The 17,998-nt window shown below is 35.8% G+C and overlaps 1 protein-coding gene across 1 annotated transcript in view; it reads right to left on the bottom strand.

Moving 5' to 3' along the window:
• Window positions 1-17,998, bottom strand: part of AIMP1 (aminoacyl tRNA synthetase complex interacting multifunctional protein 1) — a 37,046-nt gene that overhangs the window by 15,007 nt on the left and 4,041 nt on the right. Inside the window, exons 2-4 of the mRNA XM_060088356.1 lie at window positions 8,083-8,216; window positions 5,959-6,072; window positions 3,027-3,197 (exon numbers count right to left, since the gene is read on the bottom strand). Of these exons, the coding sequence (XP_059944339.1) occupies window positions 3,027-3,197; window positions 5,959-6,072; window positions 8,083-8,216 (419 nt within the window). The remainder of the gene's footprint in view (window positions 1-3,026; window positions 3,198-5,958; window positions 6,073-8,082; window positions 8,217-17,998) is intronic.

Below are 17,998 nucleotides of genomic sequence, written 5' to 3'. Positions count from 1 at the left end.
AAGGACAGACTAGAAAAAATGAGGCTTGAACATTAATTTAGATGAGATCATGAGAACCTGAACTACCTGGTAGCACCTAACAAAACGGAGGAACAGAGCTGCGCTCCAGATATGTTGCGGTGGTAGGAATTACAGGCATACCTGATTTTATTGTGTTTCCCTTTACTGCACTTTGCAGATACTGCATTATTTACAAATTGAAGGTTTGTGGCAACCCTGCATCAAGAGTCTCTTGGCCCCATTCTTCCAACAGCATTTGCTCACTTCGTGTCTTTGTGTCACATTTTGGTAATCCTCACAGTATTTCAAACTTTTTCCTTATTATTATATTTGTTATGGTGATCTGTGGTTGTGATCTTTGATGTCACTACTGTAATTGTTTGGGGGTACCACAAGCCATGTCCATGTAAAATGCTGAACTTAATAAAAGTTGTGTGTGTTCTGACTGTCCACCAACAAGCCAACCCGTCTCTCTCCCTCTCCTCGGGCCTCCCTATTCCCTGAGACACATTATTGAAATTAAGCCAATTAATTACCCTACAATGGCCTCTAAGTGTACAAGTGTACAAGTGAAAGGAAGAGTCACACATTCTTCATGTTCAAAAGCTAGAAATGAGTAAGCTTAGTGAGGAAGGCATGTCGAAACCCAAGACAGGACAAAAGCTGGATCTCTTCTGCCAAACCACCAAGTTGTGAATGCAAAGAAGCTGAAGAAAACTAAAAGTGCTACTCCAGTGAAGACATGAATGATAAGAAAGCAAAACAGCCTTATTTTTAATATGGAGAAAGTTTTAGTGGCCTGGATAGAAGAGCACACCAGCCATAACATTCCCTTAAGCCAAAGCTTAACCCAGAGCAAAGCCCTCTCTTCAATTCTGTAAAGGCAGAGAGAGATGAGAAATCTGCAAAAAGAAAAGTTTAAAGCTAGCAGTGCTTGGTTCATGAGCTTTAAGGAGAGAAGTTATCTCCATAACATAAAAATTCAAGGTGAAGCAGCAAGTGCTGATGTAGAAGCTACAGCAAGTTATCCAGAGGATCTAGCTAAGATAATTAATGAAGTGGCTACACTAGACAACAAATATTCAATGCAGATGAAACAGCCTTCTATTGGAGGAAGATGCCATCTACGACTTTCATAGCAAGAGAGGAGAAGTCAATGCCTGGCTTCAAAGGACAAGCTGACTCCCTTGTTAGGGGCCAATGTAGCTGGTGACATGAAGTTGAAGCCAATGCTCATTTACCATTCTGAAAATCCTAGGGCCTTTAAGAATGATGCTAAATCTATTCTGTTTGTGCTCTATAAATGGAACAACAAAGCCTGAATGACAGTATGTCTGTTTACAACATGGTTTACAAAATATTTTAAGCCCACTGTTGACTTTCAGCTCACAAGAAAGATTCCTTTCAAAATGTTACTGCTCACTGACAATGTACCTGGTCACCCAAGAGCTCTCATAAAGATGTACAATGAGATTAAGGTTGTTTTCACACCTGTTAACACAACATCCATGCTATAGCCCATGGATCAAGAAGTTTGACTTGCAAGTCTTATTCTTTAAGAAATATATTTTTTAAAGCTATAGCTGCCATACATAGTGATTCCTCTGATGGATTTAAGCAAACTAAATTGAAAACCTTCTGGAAAGGATTCACCATTCTAGATGCCATTAAGAACATTTGTGATTCATGGAAAGAGGTCAAATATCAACAGTAACAGGAGTCTGGAAGAAGCTGATTCCAATCCTCATATATAACTTGCGGGGTTCAAGATTTCAGTTGAGAAAGGGACTGCAGATGTGGTGGAAGTAGCAAGAGAATTAGAAGTGGAGCCTGAAGATGTGACTAAATTGCTGCAATCTCATGATAAAATTTTAATGGATAAGGAGTTGCTTCTAATGGATGAGCAAAGAAAGTGGTTTCTTGATATGGAATCAACTCCTGGTGAAGATGCTGTGAAGACTGTTGAGGATAACAAAGGATTTAGAATATTACATAAACTTAGTTGATAAAGCAATGGCAGGGTTTGAGAAGACTGACTCCAATTTGGAAAGAAATTCTACTGTGGGTAAAATGCTATCAAACAGCATGTGTGCTACAGAGAAATAGTTTGTGAGAGAAAGATTCAATCAGTACAGCAAACTTCATTGTTGTCTTATTTTAAGAAACTGCCACAGCCCCCCACCCTTCAGTAATCATGAGCCTGATCAGTTAGCAGCCCTCAACATTGAGAAAAGACTCTTCCCCAAGCAAAAAGATGATGACTTGCTGAAGGTTCAGATGATGGTTAGCATGTTTTAGCAATAAAGTATTTTTAATTAAGTTATATACACTATTTTTTTTAGACACACTGCTATTGAACATTTAACAGACTACAGTATAGTATAAACATAACTTTCACATGTACTAGGAAACCAAAAAATTCTTGTGACTTGCTTTCTTGTGATATTTGCTTTATTGCAGGGGCCTGGAACTGAACCTGCAGTATCTCCGAGGTATGCTTGTATAGGCTTTGGTAGCCAATTAAATATGAAATTGAGGGACAGGGACAAGTTAAGGTTGACTCTAAGATCTCTACTCTAGTTGCCTAAGTGGACTGTGATATACTTTGCACTTCAGATCTTAATGGGTTCCTAAAACTTTAACACCCCCATGCTAGTTCAGAAATTCTGGTTTGACTGGAATATCTCTTTCCTATCTTCACAACTGGTTCTAAGCTAACTTTCTACCTGTGATTTCTCTGAAGCTATCCCCTATATATACACCTAAATTGAGTCATACCAAACTACACATGGGCCTCTATACTTAATCTCTACTTTGTTTTTAGTTATGCTGGTCCCTCTACCTCAAATGCCACACTCTTATCCTGTCATCCTTTAGAGCCCAGGTTGTATGTTCCATTATCCTATTGTTCCTAACTTTAGTTCATAAAAGTCTGAACTTTCTTCTTGACACCATCATTATTATCAAAAATGCTGACATCTGATAAACGAGTCAAGTGCCAAATAACTTCAACTGTTCAAAAATACCTTTCTTTTCAATTTTCTCTTTCATCTTCTTTTCTTCTTCTCCTCCTCCTTCTTTTATCTGCTCTTTGGCACCAGAAGATATGGCTGTTATTGGTATAGACTGTATCACATTTTCAGAAACCGCAGAATCAGCTTGCAGTGGAATACCAGATGGGAATGGTATCTGTTTTACTGAGAGAGAAAATGAAAATAATGTCGTTTATATTAAACAATAAACAAATGGAAAACTGTGAATAACAAATATGAACTCTTTATTTTTTTAATTGAAATATAGTTGTACAATATTATGTTACAGGTGTACAATATAGTGATTCACAATTTTTAAACATTATACTCCATTTATAGTTATTAGAAAATATTGTCTATATTCCCCATGATGTACAATATATCCTTGTAGCTTATTTTATACATAATAGTTTGTACCTCTTAATTCCCAACTCCTATATTGCCCCTCCCCGTTCCCCTCTCCTGAGTGGTAACCACTGGTTTGTTTTCTAAATCTGTGTCAGCTCTTTTTTTATTATATTCACTAGTTTGTTATAGTTTTTAGATTCCTCCTATAAGTGATAGAGTATTTGCCTTTTTCTGTGTGACTTATTTCACTCAGCATAATACCCTCTGAGTCCACCCATGTTGCTGCAAATGGCAAAATTTCAAGCTTTTTTATGGCTGAGCAGTACTCCACTGTGTTTGTATGTATATACTACATCTTCTTTATCCATTCATCTGTTGATGGACATTTAAGTTGCTTCCATATCTTGGCAATCATAAACAATGCTGCTATGAACATTGGGGTGCATGTATCTTTTTGAATTAGTGTTTTTGGTTTTTTGGATATATAACTAGGAGTGGAACTGCTGGGTCATATGGTAGAACATGAACTGTTCTTAAAAAGGAAATTCAGTGTTTATGATTATCAAGTCTCTACTATCTGAGACTGTAGAAAGGCTGCCAAGAAATTAAGTTTATTTTAACCATAAAAGAATAAATGCATTATTCTCCTTCAATCACTAATGATTAAACTGAGAAAATTTTAGATGATAACAATGTAAGCTAATATTTATTATAAACTTACTATGTCCCAGACACTTTTCAAAATGCTTTATCTGAATTAACTCTTGTAATTCACATAAATACCCTAAGCAGTAAGTTTTATTCATATCCACATTTACAGATGATCAACCCGAGCCATACAGAAGTTAAGAAACTGGCCCATCACACACATAGTGAGTAAGGGAAATAAGAATTTATACCCAGGTTGTCTGTCTCCAGAAATTACACCCCCTCTTGGTTTGGCAAGATGGCATGTTTTTCACTCAGGTTTTCTCTTAAATTGAACAATCAACTGAAAAGATGTTTTAGTAACAATCATCAGAAGTAATGGAGAGATAGCAGCATTATTTGCCCATAATTCTGTTTCAAAAAACATTTTAAAGAAATAAAGAAAATTGCTCCATCAATGTTAAAAACATACTCACTGCCTAGTGAACATGGAAGAATATAATCTTGTGAGGGATTTTGATGTGGCTTATATTCCAGCCAATATTCAAACCACTTTTCAGAGGTATTTTTAAAGTTCTTTCAAGGCTTCTTTTAGTAATATGAAGCTCCATCTACCCCTATTTTATGTTTCACCAAACAGAATTCAGTACTTTAATTCAAACTGTTTGTTTCAGCATTTTATTAAGATCACAGTTTAAAACTTTAATGTTTACAGGGCAATCTTCTAGAACTGGGAGAAATGAAAAGCAGTTTTACACTGCTAATATTTTAGCTGTTTATTTAATTCTGCACCTGTATTCCAAATCTCCTAATCTTGGAAAACATCAACTATTTTCCAGTGACAAATAATATTCTCTCCAGTTGATAGTTTTAAGCATATATTATTGGTTTTTCCCTCTTACTTTTATTTAGCTAGGGTAGAATGCATACTAGAGCATTCAGAATAACTTAGTGAGAGAATAAAGGTCAAAAGGGAGTAGTAAGACAGGGTTTCACTACACCTGAGCCTCCTTAATTCACCCAGGAAGGATTTTCTACAATATAATCAAATGTTTTTCCATATGGTACTTTGAAATTATAATAGAACTATTCATACTATTAATGTCATTTTATAATAATGTGAATTTACCCAGAAACCTTTAAAATAATTCAATTAAAATTTTCATTTTTTTTCCAACATAATTGTTGGAATGATAATTATATGCTGGCTTGGGTAACTTAAAAATAGTATTTGAGGGCTTCCCTGGTGGCACAGTGGTTGAGAGTCCGCCTGCCAATGCAGGGGACATGGGTTCGTGCCCCAGTCTGGGAAGATCCCACATGCTGCAGAGCGGCTAGGCCCGTGAGACATGGCTGCTGAGCCTGTGCGTCTGGAGCCTGTGCTCCGCAACAGGAGAGGCCACAACAGTGAGAGGCGCGCGTACTGCAAAAAAAAAAAAAAAAAAAGTAGTATTTGATTTCAGGCAAATGACTACACATCTCTAAGCTTCAATGTGTAAAACAAGGATATTTGTATATATGTAATTTTAAGGATAAAATATATAATGTATATGAAGCACTTGGCACGTAGTGCCTGGCGTAAAGCAAAACTTAGTAAATGTTAACTAAATATTATTATGGCTTATTTTCAACAACTATATAGTGACATAGTTGATGATGATCAAGGGAACAGTGATGATCAAGTTTAATAGGGAATAGTGATGATCACAGTACAGAGATTAGAAGTACAGCTTTCTGAACTCCAGCTTTGACACTTTTTGCATGATCTTAGGCAATATCATTTATTTGCATTTTCTAAGTCTATATGTTCTCTTCAATATAAGAGGATAAATGCATGAATGCGTGAGTAACCAAGCATAAAACCTAACTTAATAAACAATATAATAATTATTATTATGAATAAAAACCTATCATTTCTGTAATTAATCACCTCCATTTTGAATTTCTGCCTTAATTAGCTCTTGTTTCAATTCTTCAATTTCTTTCTTCAATTTAGCATTTTCAACTCGAAGTTTCTTCTCTTCTCTCAAAGTTGCCTGCAAAACTGGGATCAAGAACAACCAGTTAAGATATAGCTGTTTTCTAAAAGGTTTCTTATGGATACTACTTAAAAAAAGCATAGCCAGTTTAAACAAAGCTAGTAACCAAATGTTTGGCCAATTTCTTTCTATCACTTTAGTATTTATTAAAATAACATGATATTTAAAAGACAGAGAGAGAAAAAGGGAAAAAAATCTGTGAAGTAATAACAACATAAAAGGTTTTGTTTATCAATCATTTTCCTAGTTTTTATAAACATTCTTATGAACCTGGCTCAGAGTGTCAGTAACAGGTTAACTATAAGAAAGAGAGACAAATATTAGACATATTAAACTTTTAAAAAAGTCTAAGATCTAATAATGATACCAAACAATAAAAAAAATTCTCATTTCTTCCTTTTTAGTGATTACCTTGTAAAATAACTGAATAATCTTTTACTCCTAATGTCTCAAAAGTTAAGCTGGTCAAACACTTAATGAATGAAATAACTTCAAAGATTTGCTCAACATATAATATGTGTGTTTGAGGTCAGCAATAAGGTATACAAAAATATAAAAGAAAAACAGTGATTCTTGGTGGGGTTGGTACTGCTCCCTAGGTGAGATTTTGAAAATCTGTGGGAGTGTTTTTTGTTGTCACAAATAATGGGAGTCATTACTGGCATTTGTTAGGCAGGGGTCAGGGATGCAGATGTCCTGAAATATGTTAGATATTCCAGTAAAATGAAGAACCGTCTTACATTCTTCAGGATTTTGCAGTGACCCACTGTACATTTGTATAAGTGAAAATCCTGTTAATTATTTGAGCCTAGATCCTAATTACTTTTTATATATAAACATTCTTAAACATTTTCATTATACTCTGAATTTTCTAGGAATCAAGTACCATGTAAATCAAGAGTAGACTGTACTTTGTTTTGTTCAAGAGCTTTACATAAAGAATCATTCATCATTCTGAGTAAATCAAAAACATGACTGAAAGCTGCTTTTGGTATCTGAGTTGTCTATACAAAGGCACACTACTGTATCAATCTGTATTATACCTGTTGCATTTTTGGTGATACCATATATGTGAACCATGTAGCATGTGACCCTCTCATATGTCAGGCAGTATAGTCCTGCCTAAGTATTTACTTACTGAAATGCACATTTTTATTATTACTACTATTCACAAATTACTTCCTTTTTAATTCTCCTCTATATTACACATATCTCTAATCTCTTCATCTTACTAATGAAAAGAAATATTAATTTTTAAAAATAAGAAAAATCCTTTTAAAAATTTAAGAAAAACAATAACAATGTTTATAAAAATTATAAAAATAATTAAAACAGTATTTAAAATTAAGAAAAAAATTGATAATGTGAAAAATTTTTAGAGAATGAATGTAGGATTCTATAAGCCATTCAGTTTTATGTAGCAAAGAAAAGCATTTATTTCTATAAGTGATGGTAAAGGTTCTGGAATTTTCATAACATTAACATTGGCTACTGAGAAATAAAATATACTTAAACAAACAAAACAGAAAACAACCTAAATTTTAAAAGCAGAAATTCAGATTTGATATTTTTTGTATGCATCATAGCAATTTTCATGTAAAACTTAAGCACTGGAAAAAATGTAAAAATCATTTCAGAAAATACCCTAGCAGAGAGTAATGTGAAAGTATACATTTTCTTTTATACAAGGTTAGAGGAGATATTTGAGTTCATATTTGACTCCATTCAATTTTCTTCATTTTTAATCTCTAATTCTACACCAACTTATTTTAAGTATTTTCTTTTATTAGTCTTAAAATAATATGTTGTTTTCTCTAAATATCACATATTCACTATACACCAATTCTAACTTATCTTAATCCTATATTATTTCACTCATAATTGTAATATTAAAGGAATATAGAACTCAAGTTTGTGAAATAATAATATATGTGGTAAACATTTTTTTTGCTGTCAATATATGAATTCATTTTAAGTTATCTCCCTAGAAAATTTAAATTTTCAAATTTCCTTACTTGCTTTCTCCTTAAGAAGAGCAACTTGTTGCTTAAGATATTCAATAATTTGATCTGCCTCGGCACCCTTCTGTTCCAGTCTCTTGAGAACAGCATCACTGGTTGCCATTTTTGCCAAGAAACGGCAGAAAATCCTACGTGAAAAAATGAAAGTGATACATTATACTGTAGAATGAATAAATTTATTGTACAAGACACCATGAACAAGCAGTCTGAGATAAAAAACATTTTCTACTGTAACAGAACAATGTTAGAAAACTACTCTTCCTCTGAAGAGCAACAAACCAAACGAGACAGAAATGTTAATAGATTAATTCCTCATTCTGTTTGGAAAAGAAAATCAATTTTTTCCTAAAAGCATGAAAACATGCTATTTAATCATATTTTACGTTGGAAAGCTTTAAAGAAAGCTTTAAAATACTACAGAATACTATGACATAAGATAGGAACACTAAGGGACAGACTAACAACAACCTTAACTAAGGGATAACTGAGAACGACAAGTGAGTTCCAAAGTAAAGACAATTGCTGAATTCCTTCTTTGTATGTTTCTTTCATATATTGGATATTTCTACTGTTTATTTAATTATGTACAAACTTACAAGCAAGAAAGAACATGTAAACTAGAAAAGACAAATATTAAAAGAAAAAGATCTACAAATAGGAAAACACCAATATTAAACACCTACTCAGAAATAATATCAGTACATATATACTGTATCCTTTGTAAAAAAAATTGAATTAGAATTTTAATTTTATGATAATGCATAGAAATTAGAAAACATTATATTGATATGCAGAAAAATGCATATATAAGCAAAATTCTGAGATTAATTCATCATGTTAAAGTTCTAACTGCCAAATGTTAAGACAAATATTCATACTCAGAAAAGACACGGTTAATCATTAACAATTCTGTGAACTGCTCTTTGTCCCTAATTTAACATCAATTTATAATCCAAAGTATGCCACAAGCATTGCTGAAATAATTCTAATTTTAAATAAATGAAGCACATTCAATAAACGGTGAAATTTTTTGATAAAAAAATTGGCTAGTAGTGGACAAGATTGCTTTAAATTTCAAATTATTAGGCAATAACCATCCTATATAAAGAACATTCTAAAATGTTTACTTTTTTTATAAAAAGAAAAACAACCCCAAAACACTTTATGCTAAAGTTGACAATTTATGACATGGAAGCAATTTTTAAAACCCTATAAAAATAAAGTTGCTAGTAATGAAGAAAATATAAATGGAGGGGTGGTGGTTAAACTGGAAAAGTCACAGTAAACTCCTCAATGGACTATTATTTAATAGTTTAGAAAATGCAGAGGAAAAAAGTTACAAAAATGAAAATATATAACCTTTTAAATTCTGCCAATTTTTACCAAAAGTGAATACAGAATACCCTGTTGCTCCTCAAATGTCTGCAAAGCCAGAATCTTAGAGAAAACAAAGTTAGTAACAGAGAAATGTTAGTGGAAAACACATCCACATATGTAAGCCATGAAGTCTTAAAATAGAGAATACAGAAGGATCCTACACAACCATTTTTAGTTTTTTAAGGAATCTCCATATTGTTCTCCATAGGGGCTGTATCAATTTACATTCCCACCAACAGTGCAAGAGGGTTCCTTTTTCTCCACACCCTCTCCAGCATTTGTTGTTCTTAGATTTTCTCATGATGCCCATTCTAACTGGTGTGAGGTAATACCTCATTGTAGTTTTGATTTGCATTTCTCTGATAATTAGTGATGTTGAGCAGCTTTTCATGTGCTTCTTGGCCATCTGTATGTCTTCTTTGGAGAAATGCCTATTTAGGTCTTCTGTGCATTTTCTGATTGGATTGTTTTTTTGATATTGAGCTGTATGAGCTATTTATATATTTTGGATATTAATCCTTTGTCCGTTGAGTCATTTGCAAATACTTTCTCCCATTCTGAGGGTTGTCTTTTCGTCTTGTTTATGGTTTCCTTTGCTGTGTAAAAGCTTTTAAGTTTCATTAGGTCCCATTTGTTTATTTTTGTTTTTATTTCCATTACTCTAGGAGGTGGATCAAAAAAGATCTTGCCGTGATTCATGTCAAAGAGTGTTCTTCCTATGTTTTCCTCTAAGAGTTTTATAGTGTCCGGTCTTACATTTAGACCTCAAATCCATTTTCAGTTTACTTTTGTATATGATGTGAGGGAGTGTTCTAATTTCATTCTTTTACATGTAGCTGTCCAGTTTTCCCAGCACCACTTATTGAAGAGACCGTCTCTTCTCCATTGTATATCCTTGCCTCCTTTGTCATAGATTAGTTGACCAAAGGTGCATGGGTTTATCTTTGGGCTTTCTATCTTGTTCCATTGATCTATGTTTCTGTTTTTGTGCCAGTACCATATTGTCTTCATTACTGTAGCTTTGTAGTATAGTCTGAAGTCAGGGAGTCTGATTCCGCCACCTCCATTTTTTTCCCTCAAGACTGCTTTGGCTATTCGGGGTCTTTTGTTTCTCCATAGAAATTTTAAGATTTTTTGTTCTAGTTCCGTGAAAAATGCCATTGGTAATTTAATAGGGATAGCACTGAATGTGTAGATTGCTTTGGGTAGTAGAGTCATTTTCACAATATTGATTCTTCCAGTCCAGGAGCATGGTATATCTCTCCATCTATTTGTATCATCTTTAATTTCTTTCATCAGTGTTTTATAGTTTTCTGCATACAGGTCTTTTGTCTCCCTAGGTAGGTTTATTCCTAGGTATTTTATTCTTTTTGTTGCAATGGTAAATGGGAGTGTTTCCTTAATTTCTCATTCAGATATTTCATCATTAGTGTATAGGAATGCAAGGGATTTCTGTGCATTAATTTTGTATCCTGCTACTTTACCAAATTCACTGATTAGCTCTAGTAGTTTTCTGGTGGCATCCTTAGGATTCTCTATGTATGGTATCATGTCATCTGCAAACAGTGACAGTTTTACTTCTTCTTTTCCAGTTTGTATTCCTTAAATTTCTTTTTCTTCTCTGACTGCTGTGGCTAGGACTTCCAAAACTATGTTGAATAATAGTGGTGAGAGTGGACATCCTTGTCTTGTTCCTGATCTTAGAGGAAATGCTTTCAGTTTTTCACCATTGAGAATGATGTTTGCTGTGGGTTTGTCATATATGGCCTTTATTATGTTGAGGTAGGTTCCCTCTATGCCCACTTTCTGGAGAGTTTTTATCATAAATGGGTGTTGAAATCTGTCAAAAGCTTTTTCTGCATCTATTGAGATGATCATATGGTTTTTATTCTTCAATTTGTTAATATGGTGTATCACATTGATTGATTTACATATTATGAAGTATCCTTGCATCCCTGGGATAAATCTCAGTTGATCATGGTGTATGATCCTTTTAATGTGTTGTTGGATTCTGTTTGTTAGTATTTTGTTGAGGATTTTTGCATCTATATTCATCAGTGATATTGGTCTGTAATTTTGTGTAGTATCTTTGTCTGATTTTGGTATCAGGGTGATGGTGGCCTCATAGAATGAGTCTGGGAATGTTCCTTCCTCTGCAATTTTTGGAAGAGTTAGAGAAGGATGGGTGTTAGCTCTTCTCTAAATGTTTGATAGAATTCACCTGTTAAGCCATCTGGTCCTGGACTTCTGTTTGTTGGAAGATATTTAATCACAGTTTCAATTTCATTACTTGTGATTGGTCTGTTCATATTTTCTATTACTTCCTGGTTCAGTCTTGAAAGGTTACACTTCTCTAAGAATTTGTCCATTTCTTCCAGGTTGTCCATTTTATTGGCATAGAATTGCCTGTAGTAGTCTCTTAGGATGCTTTGTATTTCTGCAGTGTCTGTCGTAACTTCTCCTGTTTCATTTCTAATTTTATTGATTTGAGTCCTCTCCTTTTTCTTGATGAGTTTGGCTACAGGTTTATCAATTTTATCATCTTAAAGAACCAGCTTTAATTTTATTGATCTTTGCTATTGTTTACCTTGTTTCTATTGCATTTATTTCTGCTCTGATCTTTATGATTTTTTTTCTTCTGCTAACCTTGGGTTTTGTTTGCTCTTCATTCTCTAGTTCCTTTAGATGTAAAGTTAGATTGTTTATTTGAGATATTTCTTGTTTCTTGAGGTAGGCTTCTATAGCTATAAACTTCCCTTAGAACTGCTTTTGCTGCATCCATAGGTTTTGGATCGTCATGTGTTCATTGTTATTTGTCTCTAGGTATTTTTTGATTTCCTCAGTGATCTCTTGGTTATTTAGTAATGTATTGCTTAGCCTCCATGTGTTTGTGGTTTTTACATTGTTTTCCCTGTAATTCATTTCTAATCTCATAGCCTTGTGGTGAGAAAGGATGCTTGATATGATTTCAATTTTCTTAAATCTACTGTGGCTTGATTTGTGACCCAAGATGTGATCTATCCTGGAGAATGTTCCATGCACACTTGAGAAGAAAGTGTTATCTGCTGTTTTTGGATAGAATGTCCTATAAATAGCAATTAAATCTATCTGGTCTATTGTATCATTTAAAGCTTGTTTCCTTATTTATTTTCATTTTGGATGATGTGTCCATTGCTGTGAGGTGTTAAAATCCCCCACTATTACTGTGTTACTGTCGATTTCCTTTTTTATAGCTGTTAGCAGTTGCCTTATGTATTGAGCTGTTCCTATGTTGGGTGCTTATATATTTATAATTGTTGTATCTTCTTCTTGGATTGATCCCTTGATCATTATATAGTGTCCTTCGTTGTCTCTTGTAACATTCTTTATTTTAAAGTCTATTTTATCTGATATGAGTATAGCTACTCCAGCTTTCTTTTGATTTCTATTTGCATGGAATATCTTTTTCCATCCCCTCACTTTCAGTCTGTATGTGTCCCTAGGTCTGAAGTGGGTCTCTTGTAAACAGCATATAGATGGGTCTTGTTTTTGTATCCACTCAGCCAGTCTTTGTCTTTTGGTTGGGGCATTTAATCCATTTACATTCAAGGGTATTATCAATATGTATGCTCCTATTACCATTTTCTTAATTGTTTTGGGTTTGTTTTTGTGGGTCTTTTTCTTGTGTTTCCCGCTGAGAAAAGTTTCTTTAGCATTTGTTGTAAAGCTGGTTTGGTGGTGCGAATTCTCTTAGCTTTTGCTTGTCTGAAAAGCTTTTGACTTTTCCATCGAATGTGAATGGGATCCTTGTTGGGTAGAGTAATCTTGATTGTAGGTTTTTCTCTTTCATCACTTTAAGTACATCCTGCCAGTCCTTTTTGGCCTGCAGAGTTTCTGCTGAAAAATGAGCTGATAACCTTACAGGGATTCCTTTGTATGTTATTTTTTGTTTTTCCCTTGCTGCTTTTAATATTTTTTCTTTGAATTTAATTTTTGTTAGTTTGATTAATATGTGTCTTGGTGTGTTTTTCCTAGGGTTTATCCTGTATGGGACTCTCTGTGCTTCCTGGACTTGGGTGACTATTTCCTTTCCCATGTTAGGGAAGTTTTCAACTATAATCTCTTCAAATATTACACCCTTTCTTTTTCTCTTCTTCTTCAGGACCCCTATAATTCAAATGTGGTGTTGCCCCAGAGGTCTCTGAGATTGTCTTCAATTTTTTCATTCTTTTTTCTTTATTCTGCCCCTCAGCAGTTATTTCCACCATTTTGTCTTTCAGCTCACTTATTCGTTATTCTGCCTCAGTTATTCTGATATTGATTCCTTCTAGTGTATTTTTCATTTCAGTTATTGTGTTCTTTCTGTTTGCTCTTTAGCTGTTCTAGATGTTTGCTAAACATTTCTTGTGTTTTCTCAATCCGTGCCTCCATTCTATTTCCAATATTCTGGATCTTCTTTACTATTATTACTCTGAATTCTTTTCCAGGTAGATTGCCTGTTTCCTCTTCATTTATTTGGTCTTCTGTAGGTTTTTACCTTGCTCCTTCATCTGTGACATATTTTTTGTCATCTCATCTTTTTTGTTGTTTAATAAGTGGGATTATGTTCCTGTCTTACTGGTTGTTTGGCCTGAGACTTTTAATAGTGGGGTTTTTAGGCTATTGGGCAGAGCTGGGTCTTGGTGCTGAGATGAGGAATTCTGTGAGACCTCACTCCGATGAATATTCCCTGGGGTCTGAGGTTCTCTGTTAGTCCAGTGGTTCGGACTTGGAGCTCCCACCTCAGGAGCTTGAGCCCAACCCTGGGCCCATGAACTAAGATCCTACAAACTGTCTTGTGTGGCAGAAAAAAAGAAACAAAAAACACAACAATAACGAAGTAAAAATTAAAATTAGACTAGGAAACTAACAGATACGTTAGGAAGAATATAAAAATAAAAATGTAGATGAATCAAGAACTGGAAGGTATATCAGTATCATAATACTAAAAAAGAGGAGGAGGGAAAAGAAAAAAAAGAAATACAGGGGGCAAAGGCTTTGGCTGTGGACGGTGGGGCCTATGCAAGGGTGAGGTTTGGGTGGTAGGCTGGGCCAATTCTCAGGACCCACAGGGCTGGAAAAGGCTCTGGGGGCTGTGGGGGTGGGGCTTAGGCTCAAGGAACAGAAGGGGCCCAGGCGTGCACCCCACCCCTGGTCTCAAGAGGGCAGGGGACCTCACCTCAGAGCCCAGCAGGCTTCCTGGGCTTGAGTGAGTGGTGACAGTGCCCTCCTCTCCTCTCCTGCTCCTCCAGTCTGGAGGGCCCCTCCCACCTGCCTCTCCTGTTCTCCCCTCGGCCTCCTTCCTATGCCCCCAAGGACCCACGTGACCTGGAGGGGGCTTTGGAGGGCAGGGGATCGCCCCGGGAGCTCAGCAGGATCCCCAGGCTCGAATGGGCAGGGCAATCGCCCTCTACTCCTCTCCCACTCATCCTGGATGGCCCCTCCCGCCTGCCTCTCCTGATCTCCCTAGCCTCCCTCCTATGCCCCCAAGGACCCATGCGGCCTGGATGGGGGTTTGGAGGGCAGGGGATTGGCCTGGGAGCTCAGCAGGCTCCCCATGCCCAAGTGGATGGGGCAATCGCCCTCCACTCCTCCCAAAGGGCCCCTCCCACCTGCCTCTCCTGATCTCTCCGGCCTCAGGGGCGCTGATTCTGTCTGGCCTCCAGTTCTCCTCCCTTCTCAGTCCCCCTACATCCTACCGGTTCACTTTGGGGTTCCTCCCATCCTCTTGGGCCTCAGAGTTCCCCACCAGCGGCTGGGAGGCACCCTAGTTGTGGGGAGACACTAACTCCATGTCTTCCCACACAGCCATCTTGACTCTGCCTCTGGATTAATTTCTAAATAGGTCTATGTGTTGACAAAACTTTTCTCAAATATTAAGAACTATTTATTGATTTTAGAATTAGAAGCTCTGGAAACAGGTTTTCTATACTTGTTGATTAACTGTCATTTAAACTTCTCAAAAATACAAGTGGGATGCATAAGTTTATGTCAATGTTTTCTAGTAGTATGCAGATAATGATTGCTACCACAGGTAGGAGAGCATAGTTTTTTTTTTTAAAAAAGCATTTACAGCCAACAAATCTTGGTTGAATCACATACTACCAGCTGTGTGACAATCTTGGTAAAGGTACTTAACTTCTCTATGCTTCATGAGGATACTTTCACTTGATTTCACCTACATCCTTAGCATCTCCTTTATCTTATCCCTTTAATGCTGATGTTCTCAAGCGTTTGATCCTGAACTCTAGTCTCTTCTAGGGATTATAAATGGTCACCAAACAGATCAGTATTTGAAACAACTGAATGTGAATGCCTTTAAGCAAGGCAAAACAGACTTCACCCACAATTTCCTGTTTGCCATTTAAGTTACCTGCCAGGTCCCTATAAGTAACACACTCATGACCCAAATTTTACTTATGGTCCCTGATTTTGTGCATGCACCAGATTTATAGTAGGAAGCAAGATTAAACATGTTCCTTGTACTCATTACACTTTAGACAAATGGGAGACACAGAAAACTGGAGAAAATTTTTTAAAAGAGGTTATGTTTAGGGCAACATTGTTAGCTTAACAACATCATTGCTTAAAGCTCAGACAAATGTTTTGCCATTCAACCCAGTGCTCATTTTACTACTCCGTGCCAACTGCTCCAGTGATTTTCAATTTTACATTGAGTACCTGCTGGATTTCAAAACTTCAGAAGTTTCCTTAGTCTCCTCCGAACTTTTATTTTTTTGGGGGGGTGGTATGTGGGTCTCTTACTGTTGTGGCCTCTCCCGTTGCAGAGCACAGCCTCTGGAAACGCAGGCTCAGCGGCCATGGCTCATGGGCCCAGCCGCTAGCGGCATGTGGGATCTTCCCAGACCGGGGCATGAATCCGTGTCCCCTGCATCAGCAGGCGGACTCTCAACCACTGCGCCACCAGGGAAGCCCGCCCTCTGAACTTTTAATATGCTAACATGTAAAGGGTTCCTCACAGATGATAAAGTTAATAATAATAGGTAACATTTGAAGAGCATTGTGGGCTGGCTAAATGCTTTACATAGATCATCTACAAATACAGTAATTATCTCCATTATACAGAGAAGAAAACTTGACTTAAAATTAATTTGCCAGGCTTCCCTGGTGGTGCAGTGGTTAAGAGTCCGCCTGCTGGTGCAGGGGACACGGGTTCATGCCCAGGTCTGGGAAGATCCCACATGCCGTGGAGCGGCTGGGCTGGTGAGCCATGGCCACTGAGCCTGCACGTCCGGCGCCTGTGCTCCGCAACGGGAGAGGCCACAACAGTGAGAGGCCCGCATACCGCAAAAAAAAAAAAAAAAAAAATTAATTTGCCAATTAATGTGGCTAGTTAGTAAATGAGGATTGAAACTTAGGTCTGTCTGATTCTGGAGTTATTTCTTTTAATGCCCAAGCTATAATTTCTGTAAAGGATATACTTATGAAGCATTTCCCAAAGTATTTAGCCATGGAATACTAAGCAAGGAACACCTAATTAATATTTATTTGAACTAGTATTTTCTAAAACAGTTTGGGAATGTTGGCTCAGTCTGCGCCAAAATTAAAAATAAAAAGATTATGTGATTAAAATAGATATAATACTTAATTGCATGCACAGTAATTACAAATCTAAAACATTGACAGGAAAACAGTATACTGAGTATGTTAACTGTATTTGGATAGTAAGAGTCAAGACTTTTTTTCTTTTTCCTACACTAAATAAACATTTTTTATGATAAAAAGCTTTGAAAAGTATTATCTAAATTATTCTGCCCTTTCACATTAATTCTGTTCTTCTCAACATAATCACCATATTTCATCAAACCTAAAAAGCTACTGTAAGATGCCACTAATCATAAAATCAGGAGAAGCTGGTTTTAGCAAATACATAAATTTAGACTACATCTGAATCATTAACACACATAAAAGATTACTTCAGAGATTCTTATCATTTCTAAATGACTTCCCTTTACCTCAGCAATCTCTACAGTAGTCTTCCCCACTGATTTTGAAATTGCCAGTACTTTTTAAAAATTAACAAATCCCCTACCCTGGGCTCTCAATGTTAGGAAACAAACATAAACTATTGCTTTGAAATGGAAGTTTTAAGTGCAGACTTTCATTTTTACTTTATAGAAAACTCCACAAAAATTTGGAAGTGATTCTCTATTTCTCAAAATATCTGATTTCACTGTTTCAGAATTGCAATTATGTAAAAATTTATATTCTCCTTAGACACTCTAAGTATTGTATTTCATCATATATAAGATACCATCAATTGTAAAATGATTCCAATCATAAGATGCTGCATTATTTTGGGTACCATTAAGGAAAAAAACCATGGCTGATTTAACTGACCTAATGTTCTCTTACACTTAGTCACATCCTGTATTATGTATTGAAATACCTGTTTTGGATTTAGCCCTATTTTTATCTTATATCACTCTTGTGTTTCCATGAATTTCTTTTTTGAAAATTGAAGTATAGTTAATTTACAATGTTGTGTTAGTTT

This window comes from Mesoplodon densirostris, chromosome 1 (assembly GCF_025265405.1).
Source record: "Mesoplodon densirostris isolate mMesDen1 chromosome 1, mMesDen1 primary haplotype, whole genome shotgun sequence".
In the NCBI taxonomy this organism is placed as follows: Eukaryota; Metazoa; Chordata; class Mammalia; order Artiodactyla; family Ziphiidae; genus Mesoplodon; species Mesoplodon densirostris.
Note: the sequence above shows the minus strand (reverse complement) of the source record. Positions and strands in the feature narration are given on the sequence as shown.